General features: G+C 37.9%; 1 protein-coding gene across 6 annotated transcripts in view; it reads right to left on the bottom strand.

The window, feature by feature from the left end:
• Positions 1–20,281, bottom strand: part of Pak1 (p21 (RAC1) activated kinase 1) — a 124,644-nt gene that overhangs the window by 20,788 nt on the left and 83,575 nt on the right. For all 6 annotated transcript variants that reach the window (XM_085841512.1, XM_021167463.3, XM_085841513.1 and 3 more), the window contains exons 5-8: positions 18,463–18,500; positions 6,424–6,540; positions 3,555–3,729; positions 956–1,019 (exon numbers count right to left, since the gene is read on the bottom strand). In XM_085841512.1, the coding sequence (XP_085697638.1) occupies positions 956–1,019; positions 3,555–3,729; positions 6,424–6,540; positions 18,463–18,500 (394 nt within the window). The remainder of the gene's footprint in view (positions 1–955; positions 1,020–3,554; positions 3,730–6,423; positions 6,541–18,462; positions 18,501–20,281) is intronic.

Here is a 20,281-nt window from a genome sequence, read left to right on the forward strand (position 1 = left end):
GGGTAGGGGAGTGTATGGGGGACTTTTGGGATAGTACTGGAAATGTAAATGAAGAAAATACCTAATTTAAAAAAAAAAACAAAAAAAACAAAAAAAAAAACACTTTGTTCCAATTAGAACCTATTATGAGCCAAACTTAATTTTTTTAGTTTCTTTGACATTTCATGTCTTTTGACATATTTCCATAGAAATCTCATTATTTTTACTTTTCATATAGAGGTATAATTTACCTAAAATTTTGTATTAAATCATAAGCCTACAGGTTGATTTTAATATTTGTATACAACTCATGTTCACCACTAAGCTCCTTGCAGGATTTCTCTATTCCCCTTTTCTTTGTCCCATTTGACCTCCTCCTTCCAGACAAAAGCTGACTTCTATAATTCTTTGTATGCCTTTCTTTCTATCTCCTTCTGATGTGAGATCCTTGAGGGCAGACTGTGTCTGACTCATATCCATATTCACACTTCTCAACACACAACAAGAACTCATTTAAGATTTACTGAGTTCAATCGTGTGAGACAACATATGCATTGTGGAGATGAAACTAAAGAGTAACAGTCACAAAATTTGTCACCAAGCTAGAAAATTAGATCCCTTCCCACTACTACGCACTCTATAGATCTGGATCTTAAATTTCATATTAGTGATGATAGGTCTCAATACTTGGGCAGATAAGATTAATATAGAAAACTAATTATAGTTTGAAAAACTGGTTTTATGCTAAGACAACAGGTGACGCGTTTACTCTTGCTGCAGGAGTACTTTAGTAAGGTCAGATAATAGTACATTTCTCACATAAGGCATAATTCTACAAAATTTGGAAGTCATCCTAGTATCAAACTTCCAGATAGGTGAGGCAAAAACTACCACCACCAAAACCAAGCAAGTTCATACATGTCAGTAAATACAACTTTAAGACATTTCTCCAAAGAAACAGAATGCCGCTACTTACCCTTGTCCAATCTTCTCGAACCGTGTGTACTTCTTCTTAGGATCACCCACACTCACTATGCTCCCTTTGAAAAAAACAGACCATGAATCATTTTGTTCCAGCTCAAGATACACACAAGATCCCATGATCCTCTTAACTCCCTAAGTTGATAAATTTTTGTGTGTCCAGTTCCCCAAAAGCATACCAGCCAGGCAATTAACTTTCCCCCAATAAATCCCAACCAAAAGTATTATATCCTTGACTTTTTAATAGTAACTTATTCCATTTCTAAACTCCAAAGAAACAATCATTTTTAAATTAATTTGTTAACATTTATTCATTTATTACATACCAGACTATATGCTGAGTGCTACAGATAAAGAGAAAGATGAGGCACATTAAGACAGTCACTACTCTCAAGAGGCTCAATCTATGGAAAAGACAAGCAAATGGAAGGTGCAATAAAAATACAGTGGTTGCTGTAATAAGTGCTGACGGGATAGGGAGGAGACCGGAAAGGCTCCAGAAAAGTACTGTCTGAGCTGACCTTTATTGTAAGTACAAGTCAGCTTCGAGAGTTCTTAAGCAGGGGATACTTTAAATAAAAAACAGAGAAGCATGAGAGCCCACAGGTCTCACAGCAGTACTCTAGAGGCGGGGAACAAGAAAGATACTTCTCCTAACTCATCTATCAACTGGTGCCAGGGCTAAGAGTCAGAGTCTAGTTCTAAATCTCTCAGCCCTACTAGCTTTTCCACTGATACCCCAACCACTAGGATTTGGTACTTCTCACATATGTTATTATATCCTTTAATTTAAAACAAATCAAATGTAAATATCACTATTTAAAAGGTGTGAAGAGGAAAGGAGACTCAACGAACAGCAGGAAATTGTCCAGGCCCGAATATTCTTATAATGCAGTGTATACTATTTACGGAAAAGTTTGGTTTAGAGGACAGGAGTGCATACGCTTACACTGATGCCAAAGAGTGGACCTACTTCCTCATATGAGGGCCCTAGCAAAAACAGTTCTTTTTTGTTTTTGTTTTTTGTTTTTTGTTTTTCGAGACAGGGTTTCTCTGTGTAGCCCTGGCTGTCCTGGAACTCACTCTGTAGACCAGGCTGGCCTCAAACTCAGAAATCCACCTGCCTCTGCCTCCCGAGTGCTGGGATTAAAGGCGTGTGCCACCACTCCTGGCTGCAAAAACAATTCTTAAAGACAATAAATTAAACAAATAAACAAACAAAAAAGTTAAACAAGAATTATTAGCAAGAAATAGGAAACTGCTAAACTAAAGAACCACGAACCTCAGCTTTAGAAAGCAATGTGAGCATACAAACTTAATCAAACCAGTCACATCAAATCCTTTTTCAATGATTTCCTAAGCCAAGAAAGAAAGAAAAGAGAAGAGAAGAGAAGAGAAGAGAAGAGAAGAGAAGAGAAGAGAAGAGAAGAGAAGAGAAGAGAAGAGAAGAGAAAAAGAAAAGAAAAGAAAAGAAAAGAAAAGAAAAGAAAAGAAAAGAAAAGAAAAGAAAAGAAAAGAAAAGAAAAGAAAAGAAAAGAAAAGAAAAGAAAAATCAACCTAGGCTGGGCAGTGCTGGCGTGCACGCCTTTAATCCCAGCACTTGGGAGGCAGAGGCAGGTGGATTTCTGAGTTCCAGGCCAGCCTAGTTTACAGAGTGAGTTCCAGGACAGCCAGGACTACACAGAGAAACCCTGTCTCAAAGAAAAAAGAAAATAAAAATCAACCTATACCTACTGCAATAGGCGATATGTTCTATTTACAAAACACACCTAACCTTAGCTGTGCCACTTTGCAGCTCTATGATCTGGACCAGGATATAGATTCTTTGGGTCTAAAAAAAAAAAAACCTTAACTGCATAAATGGGGATTATCCTGAGTATCTTCAGAGAGCAACTACAATAAAATCTAAAAATTCAAGAAACGATCTTGCTTGTCATTGCCACATAGAACAGAATCATAAAACATTGGTTTCCCTTCCCGTCTTTTTCTACAACCATGATGGCAGGCAGAGCTGTCTCCTCCTAGGTCAATATTAGAAAGCATCAACAAGAGCACCCTTTTCCACCAGGCACAGTCAATACCTCAATCTTTCTCCATACAATACTCTAGACTACTCTCAAAATAAAAGCTTTTAGCTATGTCCATAACCCTCAAAGTGAGCCGCCCATATTCTCTCTTATTATGTCTCTATCCTAAGGTAATGCACACCCAGAGCTGGGGAACAAGGAAGGGGTGAAAGGTCAGATGATGAATAAGCAGTACAGCCCATAGTTCAGGTATTAAACAGAGCCAGCCAAGCACATGGCTTAAACCTAGGATCTAGATTTTTTTTTAAAGATTTATTTTATGTGGGTACACTGTTGCAGTCTTCAGACACACCAGAAGAGGGCATCAGATCCCATTACAGATGGTTGTGAGGCACCATGTGGTTGCTGGGAATTGAACTTGGGACCTTTGGAAGAGCAGTCAGTGCTCTTAACCACTGAGCCATCTCACCAGCCCAGTAGGATTCAGATCTTTATTGTAGCATTCCATCTCAATGATTAGTCAGTCATAGACTAAGGGAAGATTCAAGAAAGATATAAAGTCCTTACGTAATTTCTCTAAGATCTCCTCATCAGACATTTTAGGCTTCTTCTTCTGTTTTTCAGTGTTCCGGGTCAAAGCATCTGGCGGAGTGGTGTTATTCTCAGTAGGAGAAATAGGAGATGTAGCCACATCCCGAGTTGGAGTAACAGGAAGTGGTTCAATCACAGATCGTGTATATACCTGCATAATCAGTGGGAAATTTTGGCCAAGCCAACCTTTGTTAGCATAGTGGAACCTCTTGTAAATGTTCTAGTTAGAACATCCCAGGAACCTCCCCCTTCACCACTCACCCCTTCTCTTAAAGGCCAAAATCTGCACTGTTCCTCTTCTGAGCCCCAGCCCATTTGCCCTGGGTAAAACAACCTTCGTTTACTCTAACTTTACAAGAAGGGCTAGTGATGATGGCCTTAGCACTGAAATCACTCCAAAGCCACTAGGTGACTCTCCGTAAAAATTTGGAGGAGATTTTATCATTAGATGGAAACCTTCCTTACCCACAATACTCTGTTTTTTCTGAGCTGAAACTCATTTGTATCCTCTGTCACTTAGCAACACTTTACACTTATGGAGTTATCCCTCTTGAGCTGTTTAGCGCTTACCATGAACTAACTACTTTTATTCATCAAGAGACAGGAGGGTATAATAATATAATAATTTTGTTTTAAAATTTAAAATAAACTTGGGAACTTGATGACCTGGGCTTAATTCTCAGCTAACATTACTATCTGAATGACTTCAGTCAGTTCACTTCGCACCTCTGTGCTTCAGTTTCCCTGTCTATAAAACAGTGACAACACCCACCTTATTTAATAATAAATCAACATGTGTGAATGACATGGCAATGAACAGCAGATATTAAGCATTCAAACCTCAGCTTTTAAAGACATTGTATTTCCTATTTATTTGTTTGTTTAACAAATATTTACTGAGAATCCCTGGTAAACCTAGCTCTATTTAAAATACTGCCCTTCTCATTCTGAAGAAGGAAGTGAGAGAGTAATTTCTACAAAAGCAAAGGAGAGAAGTTACTAAGAAAGGAGCAACTATATACTACTAAGGTTAAGAAGCGAGGACTTCCAGGCTACACTTCCTTCTCTAGAAGATGTGTATTTATCAGATTGGTTTATCATTATAAAAGTCATAATTATTTTTTTGATCATCTATAGGGTATACTGAGACAAAGAACACATATTACTCCTCCCTGAGTCCTCTAACAAACTCTAACCCAATAAAAAGCAAGCATTCAGATAAGTGTTTAAATAGAATGAATTAACAAATGTACATATCAGATCTTTCAACTGCACTGGTTTTCTGACTACTCTAGCAAAATAAATTTCTCAATTTTTATTCTTATACCTGTAGAACAATTATATCCCAATTACTTAAACCTTCTTTGCTTTTCCACCAGAGTGCCTTGAGGAAAGATAGTCTGCCTGTTCCCTCTATAACATTCTCCTTAGCTGGTTCCCAGTGCATGCCTAGACACACAAATATATATATATATATATATATATAGTATGCGCACTACTTTGGAATGCAATCTGGACTTGGATTTAATTATCTGCTCTCAAACCCTGGCGTTTGTTTACTAAGTGACTATGGATAGATCAATCTACTGACCCAAATCTCATTTGCTTCTTCTATAAATTAGGACTTAGCAATATTTATTTTAGAGAAGAATGCTAAGAAAAGCAAATTAATCAATATATCATTCACTATTTACTGACCTCTCTCTGATCCTTCTGCCCAAACTATATTACCAAAAAAGATAAATAACACATAGATAAATAAGAGATAGATAGATAGACTGATAGGTAAATAGATTTTTTTCTATTTAGAGGAGTTCAAGATGTAGAGAGAAACTGTTAGATAAGCATGCCTGCAAACCACAAACAGGACACTCTAGGGAGACACTGACAGCTCACTGATTTAGAAGGCTGCTTTCCTTAACGTAACTTTGTGACTTACAGACAAGGAAATCCAGAGTCTATTTGTAAGTTCTTAGGCTAAGAGGTAGGCAATCTAACTGAATTTCCTCCACAGCACCTTCCATTAGGACATTTAATCAACACAGAGCTTAAGTCCCAGAGGATTCTTTCATTATGGAGTTCTCATACTAAAACAAACAGTAGTAGTGTTTCAGAGTATCATCTGATGGGAGGTCACTATTCAATGATGCTAAATCGAAAGGCAAAGTGCAGAAGGAGGAAGTGCTATTCCAAAATGCAGGAACCTCAAAGGAAGTTAAAAGAGAAGTCACTACCAATATCTGGCATCAAAATGCATTCCTAATGTCCAGCATATTAATAGCACTAATGTATTTATAAACTCTCCCAGGTCTTTCAGGATTATCAAAAATGCTGGAGAGGCTGACCACTGCATAATATAAAACAAAAGAATAAAATCTCTGGCAATTTGCTGCTTCCTATTCCTAAGAAACTGGAATAATTTATTTTATTCTGAAAGTGAAATGCACCATTCTATATACCTAACCAGTAAAGAAAAGGGTAGGTAAGTCAAGGTTAGACTGATATAAACACCAATTACCTAGAGAACTTTAGGAATAACTGAAATAACAAGCACACCACATCTCTTTAGTCATGTAGAAAGTGGTCCAGCTGGGCACAGTAGTGCATGCCTGTAATCTTAGCACTTGGGAGAGTGAGGCAGAAGGATCACTATGAATCAAGACCATTCTGGATTACGCAGTAAGATCCTGTCTCAAAACATGAGAGGGGAAAAAAGTAGTTTAATGACTTCACCAATGCCAGTCTATGGCCCCCTATATACCAGTCTTAGTACCACTACCTCCCTACCTTCTGCCACCCCTTATGTGAATAAATCCTATAGCCTTCAAGATCCCCAGAGACTCACAGATTTTGTGTGTTCTGGGCGTGGAGCAATCACTGGAGGTGGGGTAGCATCGTCATCATCATCTTCATCTTCTGACACTGGTGGTACTGCTGGGGTCTCAGACACAGTCTTCACATTCTATGCAGAAAGGACAAAATCAACCGGTCCAGTGGACATAGAACTCCAGATCCCAGGTCTGCTAGTTCTTTAGAAGGTGGTCAATTCTGACACCCCTTCTGAAAGCTCATCAACCAAGGCTCTCCATCTTTGTGCACTCAGCCGTCTCACTCAGACAGCTTCCTTCTCTTTTAGCCATCACTATCTATTCACTCTGGAAGCTTCCTTTTCCCACCTAAAGACTAAAGAGTAGTAAGCCAGCTTATAGTTTCCTTACCTGCCTTATACAATCAAATACTCAAAGCCATGTTCAGGTTCTCCTTATTCTGTGAATTTTACTCTTTATAAAGAGCAGAAAGTAAGTGTAAAGAGGAAAATAAAAAGTATTTAATTTTCTATATTTTATCACTGTGATTATTTGTTCTTAATATAGTAACTTAAAGTCTAAATAGCACCCCCACTTCCTTTCTCCAAACTCCTGAACCTATTATATCATAGGGTATGAATGTGGCAGACCCTGCGGGTTTCTCCCAGGCTGGGTGTTCGTTCCCTGAGCTTCAGTCCCACCTCAGGATGAACATCACTAGGACCACTAATTAGATTTGCAAATGATCTGAAGCAACTTGATTTTCCCATGCAAACTGTAATAAAGCTAGACAAAAATAACCAGATTCAAGAAAAGTGGATCTAAAACATGAGTAGTTGTTTTTATTGTTATTGTTTTAGTAGTAGGACCAGAAAGGCAATATGGATTTTTCAGATAAACTGACATAAATTTCACATATTATCAGAGTGCCTAGAATACTGTGGTGGATTCTGCTAACACCAAAGGCATAAAAATGAAAAATGATGGTCCAAGTTCTGAAGTAGGTGACCATCACTAGACAGAGCCAGAGGGTGAGGCCCTCTCCTGCCTACCATCTGAAGCTCCTGAGAAAGGAAAGCCAAGAATCCCAACAAGTGACAAATTGAAGAATTCAGAAAGACTGAACATTTGATACACTAAAGAAAGTGCAATCTCAAACAATAAAAACACATCATAATGGAGCACAAAACTTGACAGTGTCAAACACATCTAAGCACCAAGTTATGATCACCATAGGCAGTCCATCATCCTCTAAAATATTATGAGGAAATGTGAAACAAGAGTTATATAATTTGAGGGGAAAGGAGGAAAAATGAGGGGAAGGGAAGAGGAAGGAAGGAGAGTAATAAGTTACATTGCACGATGCTATCTCAAGAAAAAAAAATGTAAATGAAACAATAGAAACCAGAAGGCAATAGGATGATATAGTCTAGAGCCAACATTTTAAAAACTTAACAATCACAAAATCTATATACAATAAATCTACCTTTAAAAAATGGAGACGAGGGCTGGAGAGATATCAACAACCAAGAACATCTGCCAAGCAACCCAGCAACCCGAGCTTGATCTCAGGGCCCAAAGGGTGGAAGGAAAGAACTATCTCCTGAAAATGGTCCTCGACCACTGCCCCAACACACACACACACACACACACACACACACGGGCATGTGCACACCCCCTCAAATAGAGCTAAAGAAATAAATTTTTTTAATAAAGATGAACACATTTGGGGTTAAAAAAACAAACCAGAGAATGTTAGCATATCTTACTTGCAACTAGTGAGGTTTTATGTGTGTGTGTGTGGGTGTGTGTGTGTGTGTGTGTGTGGGTGGGTGTGTGTGTGTGAGAGAGAGAGAGAGATTATATACAGAAAATCATTCTACTAGACTCAAAATAGCATCAAATGCTAACTCAAATCCATCAGCCAAAATGAAGAGCACAAGAAATGGTAAATATATAAATAAATATTTGGGCTCAGTGGTTAAGAGTCCCGACTGCTCTTCCAGAGGTCCTGAGTTCAATTACTAGCAACCACATGGTGGCTCACAACCATCCATAATGAGATTTGATGCCTCCTTCTGGTGTGTCTGAAGAGAGCAATAGTGTACTCATATACATTAAATAAATAAATAAATCTTTAAAAAAGAAATATTCTACAAATATACATTTTTAGATTTCTTGTTGCTATTTTATTATATATAATATATAATGTGTATTATACAAATATGTATATTGTTTATTTATATATAGTATACACATGTATATTATATATGTACTATATGTATAAATTATGTATAAATAACATATATTATATATGTTAATATTATATAGAATGTAATATAACATTATTATATACAATGCATATTATATATGATATTATATACATGTTATATACAGATACAATATATACACATATATTCATTTGTTTGAGACAGATCTCTCTACATAGCCCTCGCTGTCCTAGAACTTGATATGTAGACCATAGATGTTCAAACTCACAAAGATCTGCCTGCCTCTGCTTCCTGATTGCTAAGATTAAAGGTACCCAACAAATCTTGTTGCCTTTTTATTAACAAAGACTGGATAAAGCAAAATCTACAATATTGCATTGTTGGGCTTCTAATATATACAGTGTATTCATGGGAATTAAACTTAGGTCCCAGTGCTTTAATGGCAAATGGCTAAGCCATCTTCCCAGCTTATATAATAGAAGTACTTATTCAAGGGGTTGGAGGATAGCTCCCTGGGGAAAGTGCTTACTGCATAAACCAAGAACCAGAGATCCCCAGCACATATGTTAAAAGGCAGTCTCTTAGCCAGGGTTATCACTTCTGTGATAAAACACCATGACCAAAGGAACTTGGGGAAGAAAGGGTTTACTTGGCTTACACTTCAAACCATTGTTCATTACCAAAGGAAATCAGGACAAGAACTCAAAACTGGGCAGAAGCATAGAGGAATGCTGCTTAGTAGCTTGTTCCTTGTGGCTTGGTCAGCCTGCTTTCTTTTTTTTTTTTTTTTAATTTTATTTATTTTTTTATTTTTTTTAAAGATTTATTTATTTATTATATGTAAGTACACTGTAGCTGTCTTCAGACACTCCAGAAGAGGGCGCCAGATCTCGTTACGGATGGTTGTGAGCCACCATGTGGTTGCTGGGATTTGAACTCTGGACCTTCGGAAGAGCAGTCGGGTGCTCTTACCCACTGAGCCATCTCACCAGCCCCAGCCTGCTTTCTTATAGAAGCCTGGACCTCCAGCCCAAGGAGGTCACCATCTATCAGTCTAATGGCCTGGGCTGCTTGGTTTCTTTAAAAGCCCAGCTGTAATCTGTACATTTTTTTGGTTTAATCTCAGCTCTGGACTATGGGGCTGCTTCAGATTGTCCACAACCGTTAACTATGATTGCCCTGTGCTCTAGGGGGGCATGATCTTTGCCAGCTGCAGACTAGGGACTCTGGAGACAGTATAATGCAAGAGCCCTGAGAAGGGTGGGAGGTAGTCCAAAGAACACAGCTGCTGCTTCCTCCTAAGTGCTGTTGTTGCAGTTAGCAAGAAGCTGGAGATATCCTGATGATGAAGATTGGGCCGACCCCAAGAAACAAGAAGTCCCTAGTCTGCAGGAAGTAGTCTAAGGAGGTCTACACTCCCCTTCCCTTCTAACCTCTCTCTCCTACCTAGTACTGGGGGATTGGAAGGGAATGTGGTGGATAAGTATGGAGAAGAAAAAAGAGGTATATGAGAACATGATAAAACAGATAAAACAAATATGCCAACATTGGGCCATCCCCCATCAGTCACTGATTAAGAAAATGCCTTACAGAGGCATTTTCTCCATTGAGAATCTTCGACTCCAATGACTCTAGCTTACATTAAGTTGACCTAAAACAAACCAGCAGTCAGGTATGTCTTCCTGCATCCAGACTTGTCTTCTTGTATCTCTTAACACCAGAAATATAAGGTAGAGACAGGTGAACCCTAGGGGTTCACTGAACATCCAGTTTAACACTAACGTTGAACACCACAGTTAGTAAGAGACCCGCTGTCATAAATCAAGAGAGTGACAGAAGAAAACTGGCATCAACCTCTGGCTTTCACATGAACATGCAGGAATGAACATACCACATATGCACACACACTAAAAAAAAAAAAAAAATCAACACAAAGCAGTAGAAGAGGAATTTAAAAAAAGTCAAGATTCATATGAAAAACTGGAAGCAAATGAAAAAATCCAAACACAATAATTCTGTTAAATATCAATAGTCTAAATACCCCAAAGAGCAGAAATTGCCACACTAGAAGAAAAACAGCAAACAAAATATAAACATATGTTTCCTACATAAGTTTAAGCAAGACAACTAGAAAATATATGTACATAAAACAGTAGTCATAAAAGAGTGCAGTGGGTTATAGTAACTAAAACTAACATTGTATAGAAACCTTAGCATGCTGGAGATGTGCCTCAGTGGTAGAGTACTTGCCTAGCATATGAAGGGCTCTTAGCTTAATCCCAGCAGAGAGAGAAAATGAAAGGGGCAGAGAGACAGACAGACATACAGAGACACAGAAATATTACTAGGATCAAGAAGGTCATTTCATAATGTGTAAGAAGTAAAAACAATTGAAATAATAATTATAAACAAAATCATACAACATATAATTATAAATAAAATACTTAGGTAAAACAAGTCATCTTATGTAACGCAAGAAATGACACGTTGAAGGCAAGAAATAATTCTATTGTACAGAGAGATTTCAACTATTCTTGGGGATTCCATTTCTATGCTCTCAATAATTAAGAGCCCAAGAAGTTATAGAAAACACAAACATTCAATTTGACCTTCACATCCCATCCATATATGCAGAAAAAACATTCCACCACATGAGTCACTATTCCACAACAGAAATGCTAGGCCATGAAAACATATCTCAATAAACTTGAAAAACATAAAGTTATCAAATAGCAGGAAAGAAGTTTGTCTAGAAAACACAGTAGAAATGGTCAACAAAAAGATGCTGGAAGCCATTACTCATTCAGACATGCAAATAAAACCACAATAAGATATTACTTCACATGCACCAAGATGACTATAATCAAGAGACAGAAAACAAGAAGGGGTCAGGGTAATTAGAACCATCATAATTGCTGGTGGAATGGAAAATGATGACAACCCTGTGGGAAACAGTCTGGTAGCTACTTTTGTAGTCAGATCTTTATCAACAAAGAAAACTTATAAGATTCTTTTCTGGGTCTAACCTAGAACCTAAAAGAAAAGTTCTAAAAAGAAAGTATTAAAGATTTTTCTAAATGGTCTGGCCTATATTTAAATGCCTTGTCCCCTGTTTGGGAAGAATTAGAAGGTGTGGCCTTGTTGACAGAAGGTCACTGGGGACAGGTTTTGAGGCTTCAAAAGACTAGTGTCATAACCTATATGTTCTCTGCTTACTGTTTATAAATGTGAGCTTTCAGCTGCTGCTCTAGTGCCACGCCCACCTGTGGATGCCATACTCCCTGCCATGATAATGGTGTACTCCTATGCCTCTGAAAACCCCCAAAGATCTTCCCTTCTTCCTGTAAGTTCTGTAAGCTTGGTTATGGTGCTCTATAACAGCAACAGAAAACTAGTGCACTATCCTATGGTCTGAATTATGGAGATGGTTATAAAACTATAAGTTGCTGAAATCACTAACCTTAAATTGAGCTTAAATTCTACTAAGCTTTTAGTATCGCAATCATAAATTTAAGAGACCTCCAAAGATTTTTAAATATGAAACTTCAACTTAAAGGAGAAAAAACAAGTACCACTCAGAAAATAAACAAAAGCCACACACACATACACACACACACATATACACACCAGACTGAATAGGAAGGAAAAAAATCAAAATCAAGTATATCATTAATACCTTTAAGATAAGAACAGATACTAATTCTAGACACAAAATACGATATTGAATTTTTAAATGAAAATGCATTTGGAAATTAAACATGTAATAGAAATAAAACCCAATATGTATAATGAAAAATAAAGAAAATATCCTAAAAATTAAAACAAAAAAAAAATCAATGGAGTTACAGAAAAAGAGAACGAAGAAAATGAAAGAAGAAATAAAGAAAACAATTCAAACATATTTCCGAGTACATGAAATTTGGAGTATTCATGTTGAAAGGGTTTGTAATAAATGTATTTGTTCTATTCATAATAAAACATGAAAATGTGTACATAATTTTGAAAGTCAAGAACGTTAGTTGAGATCCTATAAACTTTTCAAGTTACAAAAAACTACATATAAAAAAGCAAAAATAAAAATGGCTTTGGAATTAGTAGTACTTTAGATAAATGACAAAAATATATTATTTTCCAAATTCTATTAAAAAATTATCAACCTAGAATTCTGTAATCAGCAAAAGTGTTAATAAAATATGAGGACATAGAAACTCCAATTCCAAGACCCAGCAAATACTGTCTACTTCCTACTTTCTCAAAACTACCAGTGCATGTGCTTCACCAAATGTCAAAAGTAGTAATAACAATAATAGTAAGATTAGTAATAGTAACAACAACAACAACAACAGAAAATAGAATACCAAAACAGGTTTGCCAAGACAATGGTGAAGTCTTGGAAATAGTGTTATTTGATAATTTCTAGCCCTACTGGTATTATAATGTAGCGAGGTGGGTAGCTTTGGCAGGCCCACGCCACCATGTATCCCTGGGAAATTATGCCATGCAAAGGACCTGGTGGTTTATTGGTTTATTGGGGGAAGGGAGAGTAGTGAGGACCTACAAAATGATGGAGGCAGGCAAGTGGACATGTAAACAAGCAGACAGACAGGAACAGAGCCATGAGGGCAGAGAAAGGGGCCAGAGAGGGAAGGAAAACGGATAGAAGGGACACTGAGAACAGACAGAAAGCAGCTGAGTGGCCAGCAAGCCCTTTTATTCGTAGCACACACCTGTTGTACCTGACCTGCAACAGGTCATGTGGTAAGAAGGTCATGTAGCAAGAAGGTCATGTGGCAAGAAGGTCATGTTGTAAGCAATTGCTAGGTCCCTGAGAGTAGGCCAGCTGAATGCCTCTATACTAACAACTGGACTTTTTAATATAAATTTGGATAAAAATGATAAATTTTAAGTGAATATTCTTAATCACCATCATCTCTGTGAGTTAATTATTATATAATGTTTAGCCTTTCAAAGATGATCTGTGTGTTATAAACCTTGATCTTCACATAGCCAAACATGTTTTTATTATGACATGATCAAATGCTGATTTTTATTAGGTATAGAATTTTTTGACTCTATAATTTTCCTCACACCTCAAAGGATAAAGATATTCCTTTATCTACCACAGTTAATAAGTACTCTGATACTAATGTCTACATTGGCTCTACTCTGGCTCAATTTTTTAAGGAGGCTTTTAAGAATTTTCTCTCTATCTTTAGTCTCTGATTGTGTGGCCTGGTTGACAGACCTTTCATCTGAAGACTCGTGCTTTTCTTTACCTAGGGAGCTGCTGTATTTCTTTTCCTTTGAGGATGTGTGTGTTGTATTTGGTTTTTCTCTTCTACTCCCTGTTCTCTGATTTGTCTTCCTGACTTGTGCTTATTGCCCCTTATTTTCAAATTCTCCATCTGTCCCATTAATTTTCTGAACTTCATTTGTGTGTAATTGTCCTTTAATGTTTGTTGATTGATTACATTTTTAAATTGTAAGAATTCTTTTACCCTTTGATTACTCCAACAATATATTTGCGGCAGGTCTGATTTAATATGTACATTGTAGAGAAGTGATTCGTGACAAGTTTTTCTTTAAGATAGCATAGGCATGAAAAAGCATATGAGGGACTAGGGATTAAAAAGTATGAGACACCTCCTCTTGAGATGCCGAATTTTAAAGGTATTGTCTTTTCAGGAAGGAATCCCCACCTGGCACTGTGAACCTGGTCACAAGCCCCTGCCTCAGGACACAGACCACAGTGAGGACTTACTGCTGTTGTGTTGTTTTGCTAAAAGGACAAATTGTCAAACTGCCTCCTAAATATTTACGTTTATACTCATGGGTCAGTGTTTCTCTCAACCGTGACCAGAGACCCTTCTTTCTGCAGTAGGCAACAGTTATACAGAGACTCATAATTGTTCAAAGTTCTGAAAATAGGTCACCCACCACTGAGTATTCAGCTCTGTAGCAACCTGCTACCCTACCCAAGCTCAAGAAACCATAGCAGAGAGGAGGTGGAAAAGATGTAAAAGCCAGAGGGCGGGGAGGAGTGCTCTGACTTGCTGTCTGCTGGATATGATGAACCACTTGCATTCATGAGCTCACTGCAGCTGTAGTTTCCGACACACTAAAGTCAACAAGATCAATCAAACATTCTAATCAAGCAGCAATAATTGGACTCAGCAGGTTTACAAAAAAAAAAAAAAAAAAAGAAGGAAAAGACATGAAAGTGGGAGGTAGATTTTTAGGAGATCCTGGGAGAGGACAGAAAAAGAAGGTGGAGTTGAGGGTGAGTATGATCATGTTACATTGTATCAAAATGAAATTGTCAATAAATAAAATATATCAGAAAAAGTAACAAGTATTTTCTTGCAACTGCAGAGCTATGTTTCCCTTTCTTAACATTGTAGTAGAAATCTCCTAGTGTTTTGTCTCTCTGTCTCTCTCTCTGTCTCTCTGTGTCTCTCTCTGTCTCTGTCTCTGTCTCTCTCTCCCTCCCTCCCTCCCTCCCTCCCTCCCTCCCTCCCTCCCTCCCTCCCTAGCCACAATCCCTAGTATCATCTCCTGTACTAAGAATTCAGGCATGTGCCATGTACCTGGCTTCCAATTACTTGAAGCCGCTTCTGAGCTCCTCCTAACAGGCTTTGTGTCTTTTATGAATTCTTCACAATGGTTAGGTTATGACCTGTTTTTGTTGTTGTTGTTGTTTTGGAATGCTATCCCTCTTGAAATATATCTTTAGGCTAACAAAAGATGAGCACATTCAGTTCATTACCCTAAGCTTCTTCTTAAACGAAGAGGAATAAGACTCAAGCTTACACTAAAATGCACATCCAAATACACACACACACACACACATTTTATTCAAAATAGTTTACTCAAACTCCAATTGCTCTTATTTTATATTCTGGACCCTTAATGAGCCCTTAATAAACAGCCTTAATAAACAGGCTTTTGTTACACTACCCCTCAGACAGGAAAACACTGCCCATTTCTTATTACCTAGTTTTACCTGACACTATGTTATACATCCTTTTCATATGTTCTCTTTTATCACTAACTTGTGAGATTAAGAGCAAAGCCATTACCAGGCCTTCATTTCTCAGCACCCAAAGAACCTATCACACAATGTATAGTCTCTTGTTTAAGAGACTATGTAGTCCACAGTAGCTTGGAACTATTTCTGCCTCCTCAACAAGATTACAGATATGTACCAACATTCCTGACTGGTATAAATTCTAAAAATAAGAATCAGCAATAAAAATACCATAGAATCTTAAGAGTCAGATCCTAAACACAGATAAGAGTGTTTAGAACTGAAAGAGCTCTACAAGATCATGTTTGTTAAATGAGCAAGCCTTTGGGACCTAGTATGTAAACTTCCTTCAACTATCAGAAAGAACAAATCACAAATCAAACATGACACCACTGCATATTATTCTTGCAACCTTCTCTTTTGGCTCATATCTCCTTAATCCATTATTAAGATTTGTATCAAGGTGTAGGAGAGTGCACATTAATTTTTGTGTTGCCTGTGCTTTGGCATAAAGATGCTAAGGAAATACTTATAAAATGAGTAAATACATGAATGTTCAAGAGAATGGAATTTTTTAACTGATTTTTATTATTACTTCAATAGGAGGGAGCAATTCATAATTTTTCTGTGCCACATTTTTAAAATCTGTAATAGGGAGATAGTAATTATGCTTAATTATTTCATGAATTAAATACAACAATATGTATAAAACCAATAGAGAAATCAATGATACGCTACAATTATAAAATCACATCAACGTACATACAAATAAGGAAATATAAAGCAGGGACTTATAGGGGAAATGCTCTCAGTTAGGGGTAAATGTCCTTGACAGTGTGAGTGGTTCTACTTGTAGACACTAAACCAAGCAGGTGTTACTCTCTATCTAAGCCATATGGCATGAGCCACAGGGCCCTTCTCCCACACTAACAACAGAGCTGTTGCCTGACTGTACTTGTCTTTATAAGTCCTTCTAGGTCTTTCTCTGTTCCCTGACCCAGTGAAAAACCCTAGACTGTGAGACTCAGAAGATTCTTATTCTTATATGGTTTTATGTTCACTTGTTTGTTTGTTGAGATGTGAGTCTCATGCCACCCAAGCCAGTCTAATTACTATGTAGCCAATGATGACCTTGAAATTCTGACCCTCCTGCCTCTACCTCCCGAGTGCTGGGAGTACAGGCTTGCACCACAACTGGTTTCTAACTTGGTTCTTATTTGTGAGTTATTCGGAAGATTTGTTTTTCTGTCCAGGAAATAAAAACAACATTCTTCCCAAGGTAATTGTAAGGACTAATTATGTTAAAGATGAATATCTTAACACTATGTCTGGCACAGAGTGGCCATTCAATAATAGATAACAGCCACTCTTTTTACAAAAGTATAAAGACATTTAACCCACAGATCACTACTCCACTTTGTTTAGGCTTTTCTTCAATAATTTACTGGTCAATAATTCATTTTTCAAAGACAGTGTATCTTCAAATACTTCCCCCATTTTTAAATCATTATCTCTTCCATTTGTTGCAAGCAGCATGAATGAGAGGAAAGGAGGACAGAGTAGGAATCCTATGTGTACTGCCATTAACCTTTCTCTAGTTCAGTTTTAACATCCATAAAACAAGGATAGCAATCTGATTCATTACACTGCTGTGAAAAGTAAAAGAGACAATGAATAAAAAGGACCCAATACATTGCAAAGTACCAGACTGGTACCTTTTATACTTGCCACGAGCACAAATGACGCTGACTGCTGGCAGCAAAGTTTGACAGCGGCTCCGTACTGTGTTATATATTACTATTCTCCCTGTTTAAAATTCTTCTAAGCTTTTCATTAGCTTTTAGACAAAGCCAAACTCCTACTGACTTGGCCTACTCTACTATGCCTCTTCACTGCCAACCTCTCTTCCGGCACATCCAGACATATCAAACTACTAGCAGTTCCCAGAATATACATACCTTGTGAACCTCCTTCCCCATGCATATAATTTTCTATCTGAAATGTCGTCGTCTCTCTAATTCTTACTCTAAGTAACTCATTCAGCATAGATGTTACCATTGAGAAGCTTTCACTGACACACTCACTCTTTAATTCAATAAATGTTTAGCAAATGTCAGAACCTGCTGAGTACCAAAGACAAAGCTATTAATAAGACAGATACAGTCCTTCACCTCAGGGGGATTATAGCACAATGAGCAGTAACTGTATGTGCCTTCATATGCTCTATAAGACTAGGAGGTACAAGTCTAGGACACTGTCTATCTGCTACACAAAGGACCTGGCAGAGAATAGAGGTTTCTGTAAATGTTTAATAAATCAATATGGTACAAGCACCTTCTTTTTGATTTTTCTGACATTCTGGGGATTGAACCTGCAGCTTCTCACATGATAAACAGGTACTCTGCCACTCACTTGGACCTTCAGCCATCTTTTAACTTTTTTAGGATTCCCTCCTAAATTTAGTTGACAAGAAACACATCCAGGTAAGGAATAATGAATCATTCTCATTTTACAGATGAAAACTCTGAGCCACAGAAAGATAAACTGGGTTTCCAACGTTCAAACCTACAAATGAAACAGCCTAAAAGCTACATCTCAGGTTTCAAGGTTAGAATTTCTACAGCACTGTAAAGCTGGAAGAGACATACGGTCAAATAGGGATAACAGTTAACCACTCCAGTTCCTTTAATGTAGATAGAGAATCTAAGGCATGGCAGTGGCCAAAATGAGTGTCGCTGAAGCCAGGCTGTCTGTACTACACTGTCCTGAACCTTACTTCCATACCCACTTATTTCAGAATGGAGGAAACACAGACTTACCAAAGTGTTAGAAGAATTATAATCTTCGGCTGACTTATCTGTAAGAAGAAGAAACAAAAGACTTAGTAGTAAAGTATAGCTACTGCTTTTCTGAGTGCTAAGGTGATCTAAGTAAACACTTGAAGCTGCAGAGAAGAGTGACAGCACAACTGGCCCTGTGAACAGAAGCCATGCTAAGCACACTACACCTACCATGGTCCTCTTTAATCCTCACTAGGGTTCTGAGTATTATTATTACATCCACTTTAGAGTTGAGAGAAGTTAAGTAATTTGCCCAGCATGTACACAGGTTAAATAGATGATTCAAAATCTAAATTCTGATCTAATCTAAATACCATGCCATAACAATACCCACATCACAAGTTTTCAATGGTTGAGAATATTTTCTACGTTCTAAGATAAAGGCAAGAAATCCCACACTATGTTACCCACATAAATCATGCTTCAGCTTCAGCTTCCAGAAAGGATCTTTTAGAGGCTGGGAACTAGCTCAGTAAAGTGCTGCTGTGCAAATACAAGGATGTAAACAAGGAAACAACCTGAATGGATGGTATATAATTAAAATCCCAGGGCTGGAGAAGCAGAGGGAGATGGGTCCCTGGCCAATCAGTGAGAGACCTCGTCTAAAAAACACAGGGACAGTGCCTGAGGAATGATACCCAAGGTTGTCCTGTGTCCTTTAAACACACGAGTACACACGTGCCTGAGGAACCAGCAACGGAGCATCACCATTTATTTAAGAAATTTCAGTCTGATGGACTGTCTGAGTGATAAAGTAACTGTCATCCTGTAACCACTATTATCTCAGACTTGATGAAATGTGCCCACAAGAAATTTTAGCAAAAAAAAAAAAAAAAAAAAAAAAGGAGGAGGGGGAGGGGGAGGGAGAGGGGAGAGGGAGAAGGAGAGGAAGAAGAAGAAGAAGAAGAAGAAGAAGAAGAAGAAGAAGAAGAAGAAGAAGAAGAAGAAGAAGAAAAAGAAGAAGAAGAAGAAGAAGAAGAAGAAGAAGAAGAAGAAGAAGAAGAAGAAGAAGAAGAAGAAGAAGAAGAAGAAGAAGAAGAAGAAGAAGAAGTAGTAGTAGTAGAAGTAGTAGTAGTTTAAAAGATCCAGTGTTGGCCAGGCGTGGTGTGGCACGCCTTTAATCCCACCACTCGGGAGGCAGAGGCAGGCGGATTTCTGATTTCAAGGCCAGCCTGGTCTACAGAGTGAGTTCCAGGACAGCCAGGGCTACACAGAGAAACCCTGTCTCGAAAAGACAAAAAAAAAAAAAAAAAAAAAGATCCAGTGTTGTCTTTAATTTGGTTCTTTAAATTCTACAAATTTACTTGCCAGTTCATCACCAATGGGATTCAGAAAAGATTCTATGAAATCTACCATATTTCTCATCAAGAACCAAGACCAAAGAAAGTCCAAGATCCCAGGTCTATTCATAAAAGGGTCCAGTATGGCTTTTTGGTTCTATAATACACAAAGGATCCACAAAGTAGGAAGCAAGGTGATCTATGACAATATGTTCTTAGATCATAATCTGTTCCCTGGAAAGACTACTCAGCAGTTAAAGAGTTTTTGCTGCGGCTGGGGAGATGGCTCAGTGTGGTTATCAGCACCATCTGCCCTTCTAAAGGTCATGAGTTCAATCCCGGGCCATTGGTAAGATACGTTAGCCGGACAATTGTGGTGCATGCCTTTAATCCCGGCAATTGGGAGGAAGGGGCAGGTGGATTTCTGAGTTCAAGGACAGCCTGGTCTTCAGAGCGAGTTCCAGGACAGCCAGGGCTATACAGAGAAACCCTGTCTTGGGGGTGGGAGGGGGGGAGTT

The sequence above is a fragment of the Mus caroli genome, unplaced genomic scaffold (genome assembly GCF_978045245.1).
Source record: "Mus caroli unplaced genomic scaffold, Mus_caroli_1 scaffold_8, whole genome shotgun sequence".
Taxonomy (NCBI): domain Eukaryota; kingdom Metazoa; phylum Chordata; class Mammalia; order Rodentia; family Muridae; genus Mus; species Mus caroli.